A 14,720-nucleotide genomic window follows, 5' to 3' on the forward strand; every position below is an offset into this window, starting at 1 on the left:
AGCATTAAGAATGGTCCAACTGGGAATAAACATTACATCATGACCAACCAGGGGTAAGGATCAGAGCTAGGCCAATCCCATCAAGGGAACTGGGCAAATTGAGAAAGTGGTTCTAGGAAACCCAGAGAGGACAGAATATCCAGGATGAGGTCAAGTGCCAAAAGCAGCATAAAGGTCAAGAAAAGCAAACAATGAGAAAAGGCCATTGGATTTAGCAATTAGGAGATCATTGGTCACCACAAAATCAGCAGTTTCAGTCTAGTGCTGGGGTCAGAAGTCAGATTTCAATGTATTGAGATGTGAGTGGTTTAAGAAGTGGAGTGTTGATGACTTTTTCCCCCTGGAGCTTATATATGAGAAGAGAGACATAGGACAAGGCTTGAGTGGAAGCCAGAGTCAAGTGATGGTTTTTTAAGGGTGGATAAGATCTTTGCATGTCTGCAGACAGCAGGAAGGAGCCAAAAGATTAAAAAGAGGTAGGGGGTGATTCAAGAGGCAACCTCTGAGAGAAGATGGGTGTAAGGGGAAAGAAACAAGCGTACAAACAGAGGGGACACTATTTCCAGAAGGGCTACCTCATCTTCATAAACTGGAGTAAAGAAGGAAAGAATGGAGGATGATGTTGAGGATATCTGTGTTGGGGAGTTGGGGAGAAGAGGGAGCTCACGATGGATGATCTCAGTTTTATCTAAAGCATGAAGCAAGGTTCTCTGATGAGGCTGGTGGGCTGGTGGTATAGGAGCCTTAGGAGAAAAGAGATTTGGAACAGATGATGATGGGAGGGTAAGTATCAGCATGCACCAGGGAAGGCTCAGTTGGGATGAGATAATATAAATTTGTACTAGATTCAATCAGTTTGGTTGTGAGACTGTGTACAACAACAATCAGCAGTAACAAGTTATGGAGAAAGTGACTTGTGGGAGCAACTGTGAGAAGACAAGGGGGAAAGAGATTCAAGGGTAGAATTCATCGTGAAGTTGAGCTGTTTAACTGTAGTGTCAAGGCTGTGAAGAAGGTTCATGAGCCCAGAGCAGGAGTGATGAGTTGAAAAAGCCTAGATTAGAGTCAGGGGAGCACAGTAAGGGTGAAGAATGGATTTAGAAGGAGTGAGGCATGTGGAAAGAGGGAAGAATAGGAGGTTATGGTCAGACAGAGGAATTTCAGAGTTCTGGATGGAGAGATGGAAGTCATATGGGTGATGATGAGATCGTGACCATCCTGGTGGTGGCTGAGGTGGACTGAAGGTCTAAGTCATGGGAAATGAGTAGGTTGGTGAACTGGGGAGCTAGAAAATTTGAGAGCACATCAATATGTATATTGAGCCCCTGAAGTATAAGGGCAGAGGTCAGGATAGAGAGGGTGACTATGAACCAGGTACTGAATTTCTTCCCAAAAGAAAGAGAATGATCTGGGGGATGATAGAACTGCCTTAGGATCTGGATGGGGTGATAATTGATCTGGATCGAGAGAACTTCAGAGAACGAGGGGTTAGTAAATGACAGTGGCAGGGGGATGTTCTGGAAGTGGCAACAACTAGCAATGAGTAGGCTGCAGCGTGTCCATTGTCACTGGAAAAGGTGTATCCAGTACTGGAGAGGGTGCCTAGGAATGCCATTTCTACTGAGGGAAGCCAGGTTTCTGTGGTTGCAGAAAGATGGAAGAAGTGTGAGAGGAAGAAGTTTAATATACAGGGTAATTTTTCAACAGTAGAATGTGGATTCAGAAGGAAGAAGAAAACAAGCATTTATTAGGTACCTACTAAGTGTCAGGCACTGTGCTCAGCGCTTTACAATTGTTATATCATTTGATCCTCAACCCTTGGAGGTAGATGTCATTATATCCCATTTTATGGTGGAGAAAACAGCAGCAGACAGAAGTTAAGTGACTTGCCCTGGAATCAGGAGAACCAGAGTTCAAATCTGACCTCAGATACTTATTAGCTATGTGACCCCGGGCAAGTCACTTAACCCTGTTTGCCTCAGTCTTCTCATCTATAAAATGAGTTGGAGAAGGAAATGGCAAACCACTCTAGTATCCTTGTCAAGAAAGCCCCAAATGGGGCCATGAAGAGTAGGACATGACTGGACAACCTTTGATTCCAGGACCAGTTAGATACCTTGAGAGCCAAGCAGACTCAAAACCCAGAAGAGAGAGGACAGACCTGGTTGGTGACGAGAGAATACAAAGTGGTAGCAGGGAAGTATTCATTTGGGCAGACTCCATATTCATTAGTCCTTGCACATAGTTCACTAAGCCTATCTAGAACGCTCTCAGCTAAATGCTTCGTCTTACCATTCTCCAAAACATTGTGCAAAGCTCTAGGCTATGGCTCTCCAGTCACTTCCAGATCTTGCAGACATATATTATGTTTGATGTATTTATGCTTTCTGGGTACTGGGTTCTTTGAGAAGTAGAAAAGTAGATGACAGAGTCTTTAAAAGCCTATGTGTATCTTGGCACAACTGTGACTGATTATATGTAATTTATAGGCAATTGATGGTGGACTGGGTTTGGTTTTTTGAATCATAGGTTCATAGTTTTAGAACCAACAGAAAGCTTAGAAAGCCCATAGTCTGGCCCCCTTCTTTTACAGATGAGAAAATGGGCTCAGAGAGGTTAAGGGATATACCCAAGGTCACACAGTGTTAAGTGACAGAGTGCGGATTTGAAACCAGTTCCTCTGTCTCTAAATCCGGGTATTTTCCCATTGCCTTTCAATGGCTTCTTTGCAGTACCTGCACAATTGCATTGGAGCGGACTGTTTGGTTTGAGGAAGAGCTGTATAGTTAATATACGCAGATGACTTGGGAGAGGCAACTTAGTATGGCAGATGGAGAGCTGGTCTCACTCAAGAAAACCTGGGTTTGAGTCCCACTTGTGACACATCCTGGCTGTGTGACTCTGTTTAAGTCACAAACTCTCAGTGCCCTCAGCAACTCTATAACACTATTATAAGCTGCAGAGCAGGTGCTGAGTTGTTTGGGTAGATCCAGTCTCCTCTCTGGCACTTCCCTATACCAGTGAAATCACAGATCTGATCTAAACATTTTAAAAATGGAGGTTAAAACTAAGGATCCAGTGAGGCTGAGTGTCATTCCATGACATAGTCCCTCCTGCTCTGACCCATCATATTAGGGCCATTCAGCTGCTGATCCACTCTGCTGGGAGCACAGACTGACCTGAATGACTCTTGAATTTCAGAGCTCACACTATTTATACTTGAGGAAGATAAAGGAAACTAGAATCCTGGAGAAGTGTACCTTTTCTGAGTAAGTGGGTCCCAGATATTTGGGAAAAGACCAATCATGAGTAAGCTAGATAAGGATGACTGCAGGGGTTGGTAAGATTTGATTTTATCAGTCATTCTGGTTCAAAGGATCCTTCCTTTTTTCTCTGAAGGGAAGTGACTTAGTCTGACCAGGAAACTGGATTGAGTCTCCTGACAGTTCCTAGCATCCAGTAGTTGTACAGATAATAAAACTGGAGCATAAAACCAAAAAATCTTCCCCCTATTCCATAATGCCTCTTAATGATGACTACCAGATTGGTCCAAATATGGACTGACTCTCTCAAATAAGATCTCTTCAACAGGCAAAAATTATTTGCTATATAAGAAAAAAATCATTACTTAAAATACCGTTAAATGTATGCACAATTAATGTATTAAGCTGTAAGCTTCTTGAGAGCAGGGACTTTTTTTTGTGGGGGAGGACTTTCTTTGTATCACCCATGTTTAACACAGTGCCTAACCCATCATAGGTGCATCATAAATGCTAGCTGACTAACTTCAATAGATTTTTTCCGTTTCTTTCAATTCAAATAAAGATATTTTAATGATTTTTTATTATCACTACAGAAAATAAAACTAAGAGCATGATCATAGGGTATATATTTAGTTTGGGGAGGGGAGGATGTGTGTGGGTTGTATTGTGTGTCCACATGGGTCTGTGATATGGCTCACGGGGAGCCAAGAATAGATATCTCTAGTCTTCTCCCTCTACCTTTCTCCAAGGGAGACTTTAAAATCTACCAGAAAGGGAAGCAGGAGATTGGGGCCAGAGGCTGCCCTCTCCGCTCTCCTCAGAAAGACTGTGTATTGGGTTAGGATCATATCTAACCGCTCCTTTAAATATTATTAGCCTAGGGGAATTAATTTTTAGGTTTAAGTTGAATTCCTGATTATAATTCCTTAATGGGAAAAGAGGTTCCCAAACTACATATTCATTGTTTGAAAATACAGATGCCAGTTCCACAATAAACACACAGTCCAATCACCCAAGGGAAATTCCCTGAAATCTCCAGTGTAGCAAGCTAGGGATAGGGACATGATAGTGATTGCCAACTCCTCTATGTATCAGTGTCTTCCCAGTCATTCTCTCCCTTCAGGGACCCAAAGAGTAATTGGAATGGCACATCTTCTCTCTCAAATCTGAAAACCAGAAGACTAGGATTTCTCTTCTCTCTTAACCAGTTCCACCTCTCCCACAGGCAAAGAGCTTGGAGCATTTAGTCTCTGACAATGAGAATAGTTTCATGCTACTGGCCTTTTGAACCAAGAGTTTTATTAGGTTTTAAACAAGCCAGATTTGGGGGACAATAGGAAAGCCTGGCCTATATTTCACAGGGTAATCGATTTAGAGTTGAAAGAAATCTTAGAGACCAAGGCCAACTCCTTCACTTTACATATCAGGAAACTGAAGCCCAACAAAGTTAAGTGACTTGTTCAGAGTCACCCAGCTAGAGTTTGAGACCTGGTTAGAACCCAGCCTTTCCTGGCTTCGAGTCTAGTACACCATCTACTACTATACCACACTGTCTCTCAAAATGGCACTGAGCCAATTCCACTGCCCCTGAGAACCATCCTATATGTTTGGCTTTCCATTTTGAACTTCTTCCAATTGACCCTGTTTACTCTTCGGGAGGTCTTCATAAGTACATATCATAGGAAAAGAACAAGATCCTAGTGTGAGTGGACTTACCGATAAAGTCTGACTCAGCAAATCATAACTCCATTAATACATTCTATGGGCCACTTATTCAAATCTTGGTCTTCCCCTGTTTGAGATACATGCCTCCTTTAAAATCCTTGATTTTTATCTTTTAGCATGGAGAAGTAGGAGAAAAACACCAACTTTAATTTTAGTCTTAAAGGCCTGGTGGAAGAACCTTAATGAGTTTCCTCTCCATGCCCTTCCTGGATCATAATTGTTTTAAGATGGTAGGTTTAGTGTAGGAAATAAATAGTCCATTCAGGAAGCCTTATGCCTTCATTTCTAGCTTGTCATCCCCAGCCTTCTTCATGTCAGACTTATCATTCTTATATATAATCTGTCCTCCAAAAGCAAGCCCTAGTGATTATTTCACCAAGTTCTCTATAACAATTTTTTTAAAAAGAATTGAACCCAGAATCTACTTGTAACAGAATGATAGAGATGGGATACAGAAAGATGAGCTATTCATTAAAGGCCATTTGTCTGAATTCTCTGTTAGTGCTCCAAGGCAGCTGTCAGCATATCAGGGGGAGTATTTAAGGAGGATTATTGGAGCTTTATGCAGCTGTAGAGATGGATAGTCTCTATGTAGAATCTTGCCTATTTCCAGTGACCAAATGTGATACTGAACAAAATAATGGTCAGAAAGAACATCACAGGGCTCCTAATGAGAAGTTGTTGACAGAAAAATTGCTCTCACATTCATCAAAAAGGCAATTAATGTCAAGAAAGGGACAGACTGGAGTTACAGTAGCTCATAAATCCCTTCTTTCAGACTGCCCTAGGAGAATTTAAGGACAATACACCTGCTATGTTTTTCTCAAAATGATGGAGAACTTTCAGAAATTCCAGGACAATCGGATGGAGCAGTAGTCACTCATTTATCAAGCCTTTTTTAAGCACCTACTATGTGCAAGTGCTAGGTTCAAGGCTCACTTCTAACACATACTGGCTGTGTGACCCTGAGTCAGTCATTTAAGCTGTGAGAGCTCCAGGCATTTCTCTATAATTACAAATTGTGGAGCAGATGTGCATTGGTAGAGGGAGTTTCTTTGATGGGAGGTCCTTTTAACCAATGAGATCACAGGTTTGGACCAAAAAATAATTATGCTAGTTACTGTGCATATAAAGACAGAACAAAAAAAGTCCCTGTCTTCAAGGAACTTTTACTCTATAGAAGGGTATTACACAATACAATTTGAGGAAACAGAGAATAATAACAAGGAGGGGGATCACCCCCACATCCCACACAAATTGAGCCCTGGAGGAATCTGAGGCTCTTAAGAGGCAGTGTATTCCAGACCTCCAAAGACTTGGAGGAGGGAGATGGAGAACCAAACACAGAGAACAACAGCTTGACTGGAATGTAGAGTCTGAAGGGGGATAATATGAAGTGTCTGGAAAGGTAGGCCATAGCTACTGTGAAGGGCTTATGACCAAGTGAATTCATAAAGGCAATAGGAAATGTGAGAAACCCTGATAGCTGGGCCTATTTGGGCATAATTTCAACCTGAAGTTGGCTGTGGGCTTGTGTCAGAGGTTTCTGAGTCAGAATTCCAAAACTGACAGACTCTGTACTTTTTAAAAAAAATTTAAAAACTCTTTTAGAGTACAGTATATGCACATCATGCTATCATTTATCAGTGAACTATAAGTTTTAATAGTAATTTCTGATTGAGGAATATAAGGGTTTATGTAACATCTATAAATTCAAACTAAAATCACTGAAAAAAATCTAGTCATCTCTCCCTTCTCTGAACCTCAAACTTTTGTGCTAACTTATTGTCATCAATTAATTATATATTGTAATTAATTATTTATATATTGATTGATATATAATTAATTATGATATGTAATTAATTATATATTGCTGTGTGACAGCTCTCCTATTGTTGCCTGAAATTGTGACATACATCTTCAATTATTTATTATCAAATGAGATAGTATATGTAAAATGCTTTGCAACCCTTAAAGCACTGTATAAATGCTATTATAAATATGTCCCATATTTTTGGTTTGTTTCCCCAACTTGTTTGCAAACGCTACGAAGACAAAGTAGCTTGTCTTATATATGTCTTCACCTCTATTCCTCTGAGTTTCTGTTGCCTTGCAATAAGGTTTCTTTGCAACTGCCCTGAGGGGTTAATACCTGACTCAGAATCGGGGAGCTAGCATTGAAGAGAGAGAGGGTAGAATGGAAGGAAGCATGTTGGGGGATTAAGAAGGAAGGGACAGCTTTGTTGGAGATAAGCCCCAAGAGTGATGAGCATCATAGGATCCAAAGATCATAGACTCAAGAGCTGGAAGGCCCTTTACAGGCAACAAAGTCCTGCTCTCTCATCATAAGAAAACTGAGGAGAGGTTAAATGACTTGCCCAGTGTCTTTGTAATTGGAGAAGGAACTTGAACTCAGATCTTTCCACCTCCAAGCCCAACACTCTAGCTATGTGGCCCCTCTTCAAACCCTTCAAATGGTTAGTCACACTGCTTGGCCTTCTGCCATGGTCACTTTCTATCTATCACATCATATCCTCAATTTTGGAAACCATGGGTTAGGGCCAGCTAGGTGGTGCAGTGGATAGAGCACAGGTGCTGGAATTAGGAGGATCTGAGTTCAAATGCGGCCTCAGGCTCTTACTAGCTGTGTGACCCTGGGCAAGTTACTTAACACTGTTTGAAAAAAAAAATGACATTTTTTGTCTATTGGGGTTTTTTTTTTCCTGTGGAAGGATGTGCCCTTTTAAGTAAGACTCCAGCAAAGTTGAAAGTCTTAAGGGTCAAAAACTGAGATAATATGATATAAGGGTGAAGCCCTTTCAGGTATAATTAAAGCATTCCACACCTTATAGGGGTTCAGAGACAGAGGAGATCAAAGGCACATGAAAAGGCCGACAGAGACTCATGAACTTGTCCCCAAGACAGAGATTGTCTTAAAGGTACAATTATCAAATGGTCAGAATGAAAAAAAAATCATTCGGTTCATTCACCTGGGATTTGAGATTGAATTCCAAACACTCTCAGTTTAATCATAAGATGCTCAACAGCAAATACATTCCACCTTTTATTTCTCTCCAATCAAGCTCCAAGTGCCTCAGTGGCACTACTAGGACACTTTGATATTCTGAGATATGACACCAGATATAAAGATAAAATGCTTTTAAAAACCCCTGGGTTTGATGCCTCTGCAATGGAGCAATGACTTCTGGGAACTATGTACTCTATCAATCTAGGTTCTTGCACAGATACATTTACTCACTTTGCTGGAGGAACCAGGAAAAACCTTCACTTTATTTTTTTTTCCTCTAGCTCTATGTGTCCTCTACAGAAATGATTTGAAAAAAAAAAAACACAAAACTGTGGGCTGGGAATTTTTGAATTTATTTATGAGACGTAATTTGCATGAGGAACCAGGAAGACTAGTCATCCAAGCCTCATTAATCCACTGGTGGTAGAAGCTGTGCTGGTTTAGTACAGGGAGCCAGGGAGGGGAGGCTAGGACAGGGTGGCATTCAGATCCCCAGCCTTACTACTCCTACTTCCCTTTTTGCCCTACACCCACCCTTCCATCCTCCTGTTTTTCTCTAGGTGGTGGTGTTCAGCCATTTTTCACTCACGTCCGATTCTTCATGACCCCATTTGGAGTTTTCTTGGCAAAGGTACCGGAAGGGTTTGCCATTTCCTTCTCCAGCTCATTTTACAGATGAGGAAACTGAGGCCAACAGGATGAAATGACTTGCCCAGCGTCACACAGCTACTAAGTGCCTGAGGTCATATTTGAACTCAGGTCCTTCTGACACCAGGCCTGGTGCTTTACCCACTGTGTCACCTAGCTGTCCCTTTTCTATAGGTGGCCCTGACTAATACTGTATATGCTAGGTCCTAGCAGCTAGGAGGCAACTCGCTCCAGGTGAACAAGACTAGCCCTTTAAAAAGGGATAAGGGGTGTTTCTGCCATTTGAAGCTTAGCCTGGGAGAATTTGTGTTAGAAATTCTAGCTCCTGCTTCCTCCTCTCTGGGGGCATCCTTTCCTGACCTTTTGCTATAACTGATTCTATGAAGGGGACATTTTATATCCTTTTTCCCCCCAGAAACTTTGTTCTTTTAATGTTTTTATTAGTAAAACTTTTTTAAATTGGATTTTAAAGCTCAAGAGCATTTTAAACCTGAAACCTGGGGGAGATATACTGGGAGAAGGGGTGGGGGTGAGGGGATCAAATCTTGTTCTCAGTGGAAGGAAAGAAATTTTCAGTGTGGAGATTTCCAGCACCTCTGGCATCTTATCTCAGCGACATTATCAACCAGTTTCATTTTACTTCACATCTGAAGATGACTAGAGTCAACTCATTCAACCTATAGGACTGCAACAGGATTGGTGCATCTTACTTTTTTGAAAATAATTCCTTGTATCCTTTCCTTAGATTGGTGCCTTTCTTTGCTCATCCAAGTTCCTCTGAACTATGTCAAAGTCCATACTTTGTAGAATAACAGAATAGGTATTCAATAACTTTTCATCACATTTTACTATTCTGAATAATGTTTCATTTTTATTATCTATTTGTATGTCATATCTCATGGAATTAGAATCTTTAAAATGAAATAAATTGCAATCAGGCTAATTTCAACTTTTTCAACAATGTCCTTGGTCTCATAGAACAATGAATCTTTGTGCTTGAGGACTAGAGGCAGATGTGGGAGAACTCCACTGTGAAACCTCTAAGGCCCCAGCCCTGAAATCAAACCCATAAGTTTACACATAAGACACTGCAGATAATGAAAAACAAATCTTCCCCCAAAGGTATCATTGTATAATCATCTGGGGAGATTTGGGCTTCCCTGGGCTGGTTTCATTTCTTCTGGATACCTCCAGCGGTTCTCGCCTATGAGTGTGACCATACGGGCTTACGCTTCCGGATAAAGGCTGTGATTCCCTCCTGCCCATCCTGAGTGGCCAAATTGTCCATCATGGCTTGGGAGGCAAAACGGTAGGCTGTCTTCAGGTCCTGCGTCAGCTGCCTGTAGAAGGTGGCCTTGCCCGCCGCCACAACAGACCGGCTTGATGTACAGATCTTTTGGGCTATTTTCATGGTCTCCTCCTCCAGCTTCTCTTCTGGAACCACCCTGCTGAGCAGCCCATGAAGCAATGCTTCCTGGGCTGTGATGGGTTCCCCAGTAAATAGCATTTCTAAGGCAACCTAAGGAGGAAGTCAAGTCAAGTTATTAAAGCACTTGGAAGTCATAAAACTCAGTCACCCAAACTTTCTGGTTTCCTTTTACTTCCCCTTTCCCTGAGATTATATATACTTTGATTCACCCACAACACTGGGCCAGACATGTACTACCTAGAGGCGGGTAGGGGGTGTGGTAGATGGAGGGCCAGACTCCAGAATCATGAAGATATGAGTTTGAATCCTGCTTTGGATACTTACTAGCTATGTGACCTTGGGCGAGTTATATACCCTCTTCTTGGGTTCTTACCTCTAAAACAGAAATAATAATGGGATCTACCTTAGAGGCTGCTGGGTGGTGTGGTGGATGGAATGGTGGAATTGGAGCCAAGAAGACCTGAATGCAAATTTAGCCTCAGATACTTACTAGCTATGTGACCCTGGGCAAGTGTGGTGTTAATGTGATTAAAGATCTTCCCCATCCATTAATCCCATTAAAAGGTCTCAGGTGGAGCTAGGTAAGGGAAGCTTGATTAGGAGAGGCTTGTTTGTAGGATGGCCCACACCCTTTTGTTAATTAGGTCACAAGGGTTGTGAAGCCCTTGGGCTCTAAAAAGGGTATATATACTCTGAGGCTAGCCATTAAACTCTCTCTCTCTGAACTGCTGGAGGAGAGGATACAGGCAAGCAGACAACTAGGATTTTTGAATGAGTGTTTATGGGAAGGCCCCAGCAGAGAGGAAGGTTATGGGATGGCTTGGCTCCCTGCTGTCATGTTGTGTTTTAAGTTCCTTGCTGTTATGATAAAGTGGGCTTACTGGTTTTGGGATATAATTGCTGCTATGTTGAATTGGAGTTATTGGTTTTGGGATTTGATCCTCTGGTGTCTGAATAAATGTTTTACTTCTGCCTTCCATATGGAGAGTCTCTTACATTCTGCGATGCATAACTATACAGGCATATTCATGGTCACCATCGACATTGTGACACTTGCCTTACTGATATAGCAAGTCACTTAACCTAAGTCTTCCTCAGGTAAAATAGGGATAGTTGCACCTGCCACCTGGGTTGTTGTGAGGATTAAATGAGATGATATTTTTAAAGGGCTTTGCAAACTTTAAAACACTATATAAATATTACCTATGAGTGTTATGATTATTAATTACCTGGGTTACAACAGGCAAGTCACTTTCCTTTTCTTTGTCTCAGTTCCCTTATCCACAAGATGACTTGGTTAGCCTAGATGACATCTGAGGTCCTCCCAGTTCTCCTGATTATAACATGTTTAATTATATTATAGAGAGGTAGTATATAACTCTCTCTATACACAACACTCTGGTTGTGCCTCCTGGCAAATCACTTAACCTTCAGTGCCCTAGGCAACTCTCACCATGTTGAGATATTCGTCATCTCAGCTACACTGACCTGTGCTGGTTTTTCATCCTAATTCCTCCTGCCAGTAAAATCATAGCTTTAGTTCTTAGCTCCATCCCTATCCAAACTGTTGTTCCATCATTTTTCAGTCATGTCTGACTTCATGATCCCATTATACGGTTTTCTGGGTAGATACTGGAGTAGTTTGCCATTTCCTTCTTCAGAGCATTTTACAGATGAAGAAACCAAGGTGACCGGTCCAGGGTCATGCATCTAGTAAGTTGTCTGAGGTCAGATTTGAACTCATGTTCTTCCAGACTCCAGACCCAGCCCTCTATCCACTGAGACACCTGGCTATTCTTACTACAATACCACCAACACCAAGCAAGGGCCAGACCAGGTCTTTTCAAGAGAAAAGAAAACTCACAATGACCCAAGCTCTTTGCTCCCTCTGCAGAAGTGATCAACTTTCTCCTAGTGACAGTGGATCTGATCTGCCAAGCTCATGTCCCTAGCCATATCTGATTGGATAAAACCCCCTCAACTGCAGCTGAGAAACCAATCACCACACATCTATGTACTAGATACTTTGTATCAGGGGAAAAATGTTCATTTCTCTTGACACCAAAACTCATTTTACACCTTGATACCAAACTCATTTGAGCCCAGTTCCCTGCTTGGAGGAGAAGAGTTTAAAGCAAATTTCTTCGAATAGATAAAGGTATGTATATGGCTTTAAATTCTCTTTTATTACCAAACACAGAGGAAGGAAGGAAGGAAGGAAAGAAGGAAGGAAGGAGGGAGGGAAGGATGTTAGGAGGGAAGGAAGGGAAGATGGAATGAAAAAAGGAAGGAAGGATAGAAAGAAGGAAGGAAAGAAAGGAGGGAGGAGGGGAGGAAGGAAAAAGAAGGGAAGAATAAAGGAAGGAGGGGAGATGGGAGAAAGAGGAGGAAGAAGGGTAAGGAGAGAGAATGGAAGGGAGAGAAGAAGGAAGTGAGGGAGGAGGAAGAGGAAAGGGGGAAAGGAAGGAAAGATGGAAGAGAGGAAGGGAAAGAAGGAGGGGAAGAAGGAAGAAGGGAAGGAAGAGAAGAAAGCAAAAAGGGGAGGAAAGAAGAGAGGGAGGGAGGAAGGAAACATTTATTAAGTATCTATTAAATACCAGACACTGTGCTAAATGCTGGGAATATAAAGACAAAAATGAAACAGTCCCTCCCCAGGAAGGGCTTGTGCTCCACCCCATTTCTACACTAAACGAAATGAAACTTCTAAAATCTTCAGGGATGATACTAAATAGAGGCAGCAAAATGGAACAGAAGTACACTGAATCAGGAATCAAGAGATGTGGGTTCTAATCCTGGTATCACTATCTAGCTATATGACCTTGGCATAGTCACTTCCCCTGTGTAGGCTTTAGTTTCTTCATCAGTAAAATGAAGGACTGGACTACCTGACCTCTAAAAACTCTTCCTGCTCCACGATGAGACTCTGTAAAAGAACCATGAAGGGCAGCTGGGTAGTACAGTGGACAGAACACTGGCCCTGGAGTCAGGAAGGACCTGAGTTCAAGTCTTGTCTCAGACATGACACTTATTAGTTGTGTGACTCTGGGCAAGTCACTTAACACCAATTGCCTCCCCCCCCCCCAAAAGAAAAGAACAATAGACTCTCCTATTTCCATAGGAGATTTCATCCCCACTTGGTATTTCATAAACAGGTTTGCTGTTCTTGTAGAGCTCTTGATTCTCACTGATTAATAACAGAGAGGCAGGTCAAAAGGCATAGCAGAAAGAGCTGACCTTGGAGCCAGGAAGACAGCTTCAAGTGCCCTCTCTGCTCTTTCTATGTGACCCTGAGCAAATCACTTCATTCCTCAGTGTCCTAGGAAGCTCTCTAAGACTATTAACTGCAGAGAAGATGCCAACCTGCTTTGGTAGAGAGAGTTCCCTACACTTGAGAAATCACAGGTTCAGTCCCTATTACCTAACGACAAACAACAGGGAAGCCTGCTTCTCCAGGCACCATGGACAGAGAACTGATCTGCAGCACAGGAAAACCACAGTTTGGATTCCCCCCTGACAAACACTGTTGCTGTTGGACTCTGAGCAATCACACCAGCTCTCATTCCCCCAGGGAAATGCCCAAGATTAGAAATGGCATTGAAGGTGCTCATTTATATCAGTAGAGAGGTTTCCTCGCTGGCGATCTGAATTCACAAGTCCAGAAAGTCCACATAACAAATGGGCCAGAGAAACATTTTCAGATGAATGGATCATAATTAAAATGTGAGGGCCCACCCAAATCAGAAGCCAAAGTGGAAGAAAAAGGTATTCTTCATGCCCTCATTTGCCCAGTGTTGCCCTCCTTATTCATATGATTCTCAAGAGGATTATACCAACATGAAATTGGCAGTTCTGAGAAATGTGATGCAAAATGAAAAATACCAAGTGAAACATGCTCTCTCTATTACAGTTTGGAATGATAAAAGGCCCAAATATGTAATAAAGCATTGTAGGAAAGACGCCAGAGTCCTGGGAGGAGCACACAGCACTGAAAATCCTAAGTGGAAGCTTGTTTCAGGTCTGGTTCCAACTGACAGAAGAAGCTGTTTATTCCCATGTTGTAGATGGGGGATGCAGGTTGGTCTCATGATTTTTCCATAGCTACATTTCCCTTTTATCCAATACCTGCTTTCTGCCTCACGCTCAGCTTCCCGACTTTTCTTTTTATGTCTCTCTCTCCCTCCCTTGTGCCTCTTTGCCTGTGCTCTCCCTTTTTATGGTCCCCATTATAGATTTATAAAGAGCTCCCCTGCCTCTCTCTTCTAGGCATTATGGCTGCATCAGATCCCAGATGCCACAAGTAGCTTTCAACAAGAGCCCTTTAGGTTTTAAAGCTGCAGGATCCCATAGTAGGCAGAGCACAAAACAGACACAGGGGTTGTGGATTCTATTCCCCTCTATGCCACTGATTCACTGTGTGACCCCCAAGCAGTCTCCTCATGCCTAAGACCAAGTTCTCAGGAATCCTGGGAGGGATGATCAGAGGGAGGGATGATTGGAGGGAGGGATGACTCATGGCCAGAAAGCACTTGATCCACATAAAGTTCAAGGAAAGGAAGCCATAAACCGGCACAGATAATTTTGATTATTTTGTCTTTGTGAAGATCTGGGGACCTAATAATGATCTTCA

General features: G+C 42.2%; 1 protein-coding gene across 1 annotated transcript in view; it reads right to left on the reverse strand.

Moving 5' to 3' along the window:
- Nucleotides 1-7,996: 7,996 nt before the first annotated feature.
- The window catches only part of ECHDC3 (enoyl-CoA hydratase domain containing 3), a 48,827-nt gene continuing 42,103 nt past the window's right edge, over nt 7,997-14,720 (reverse strand). The window contains exon 5 of the mRNA XM_036760358.1: nt 7,997-10,183. Within this exon, the coding sequence (XP_036616253.1) occupies nt 9,869-10,183 (315 nt within the window). The 3' untranslated portion in view covers nt 7,997-9,868. The remainder of the gene's footprint in view (nt 10,184-14,720) is intronic.

This window comes from Trichosurus vulpecula, chromosome 5 (assembly GCF_011100635.1).
Source record: "Trichosurus vulpecula isolate mTriVul1 chromosome 5, mTriVul1.pri, whole genome shotgun sequence".
NCBI classification, from domain to species: domain Eukaryota; kingdom Metazoa; phylum Chordata; class Mammalia; order Diprotodontia; family Phalangeridae; genus Trichosurus; species Trichosurus vulpecula.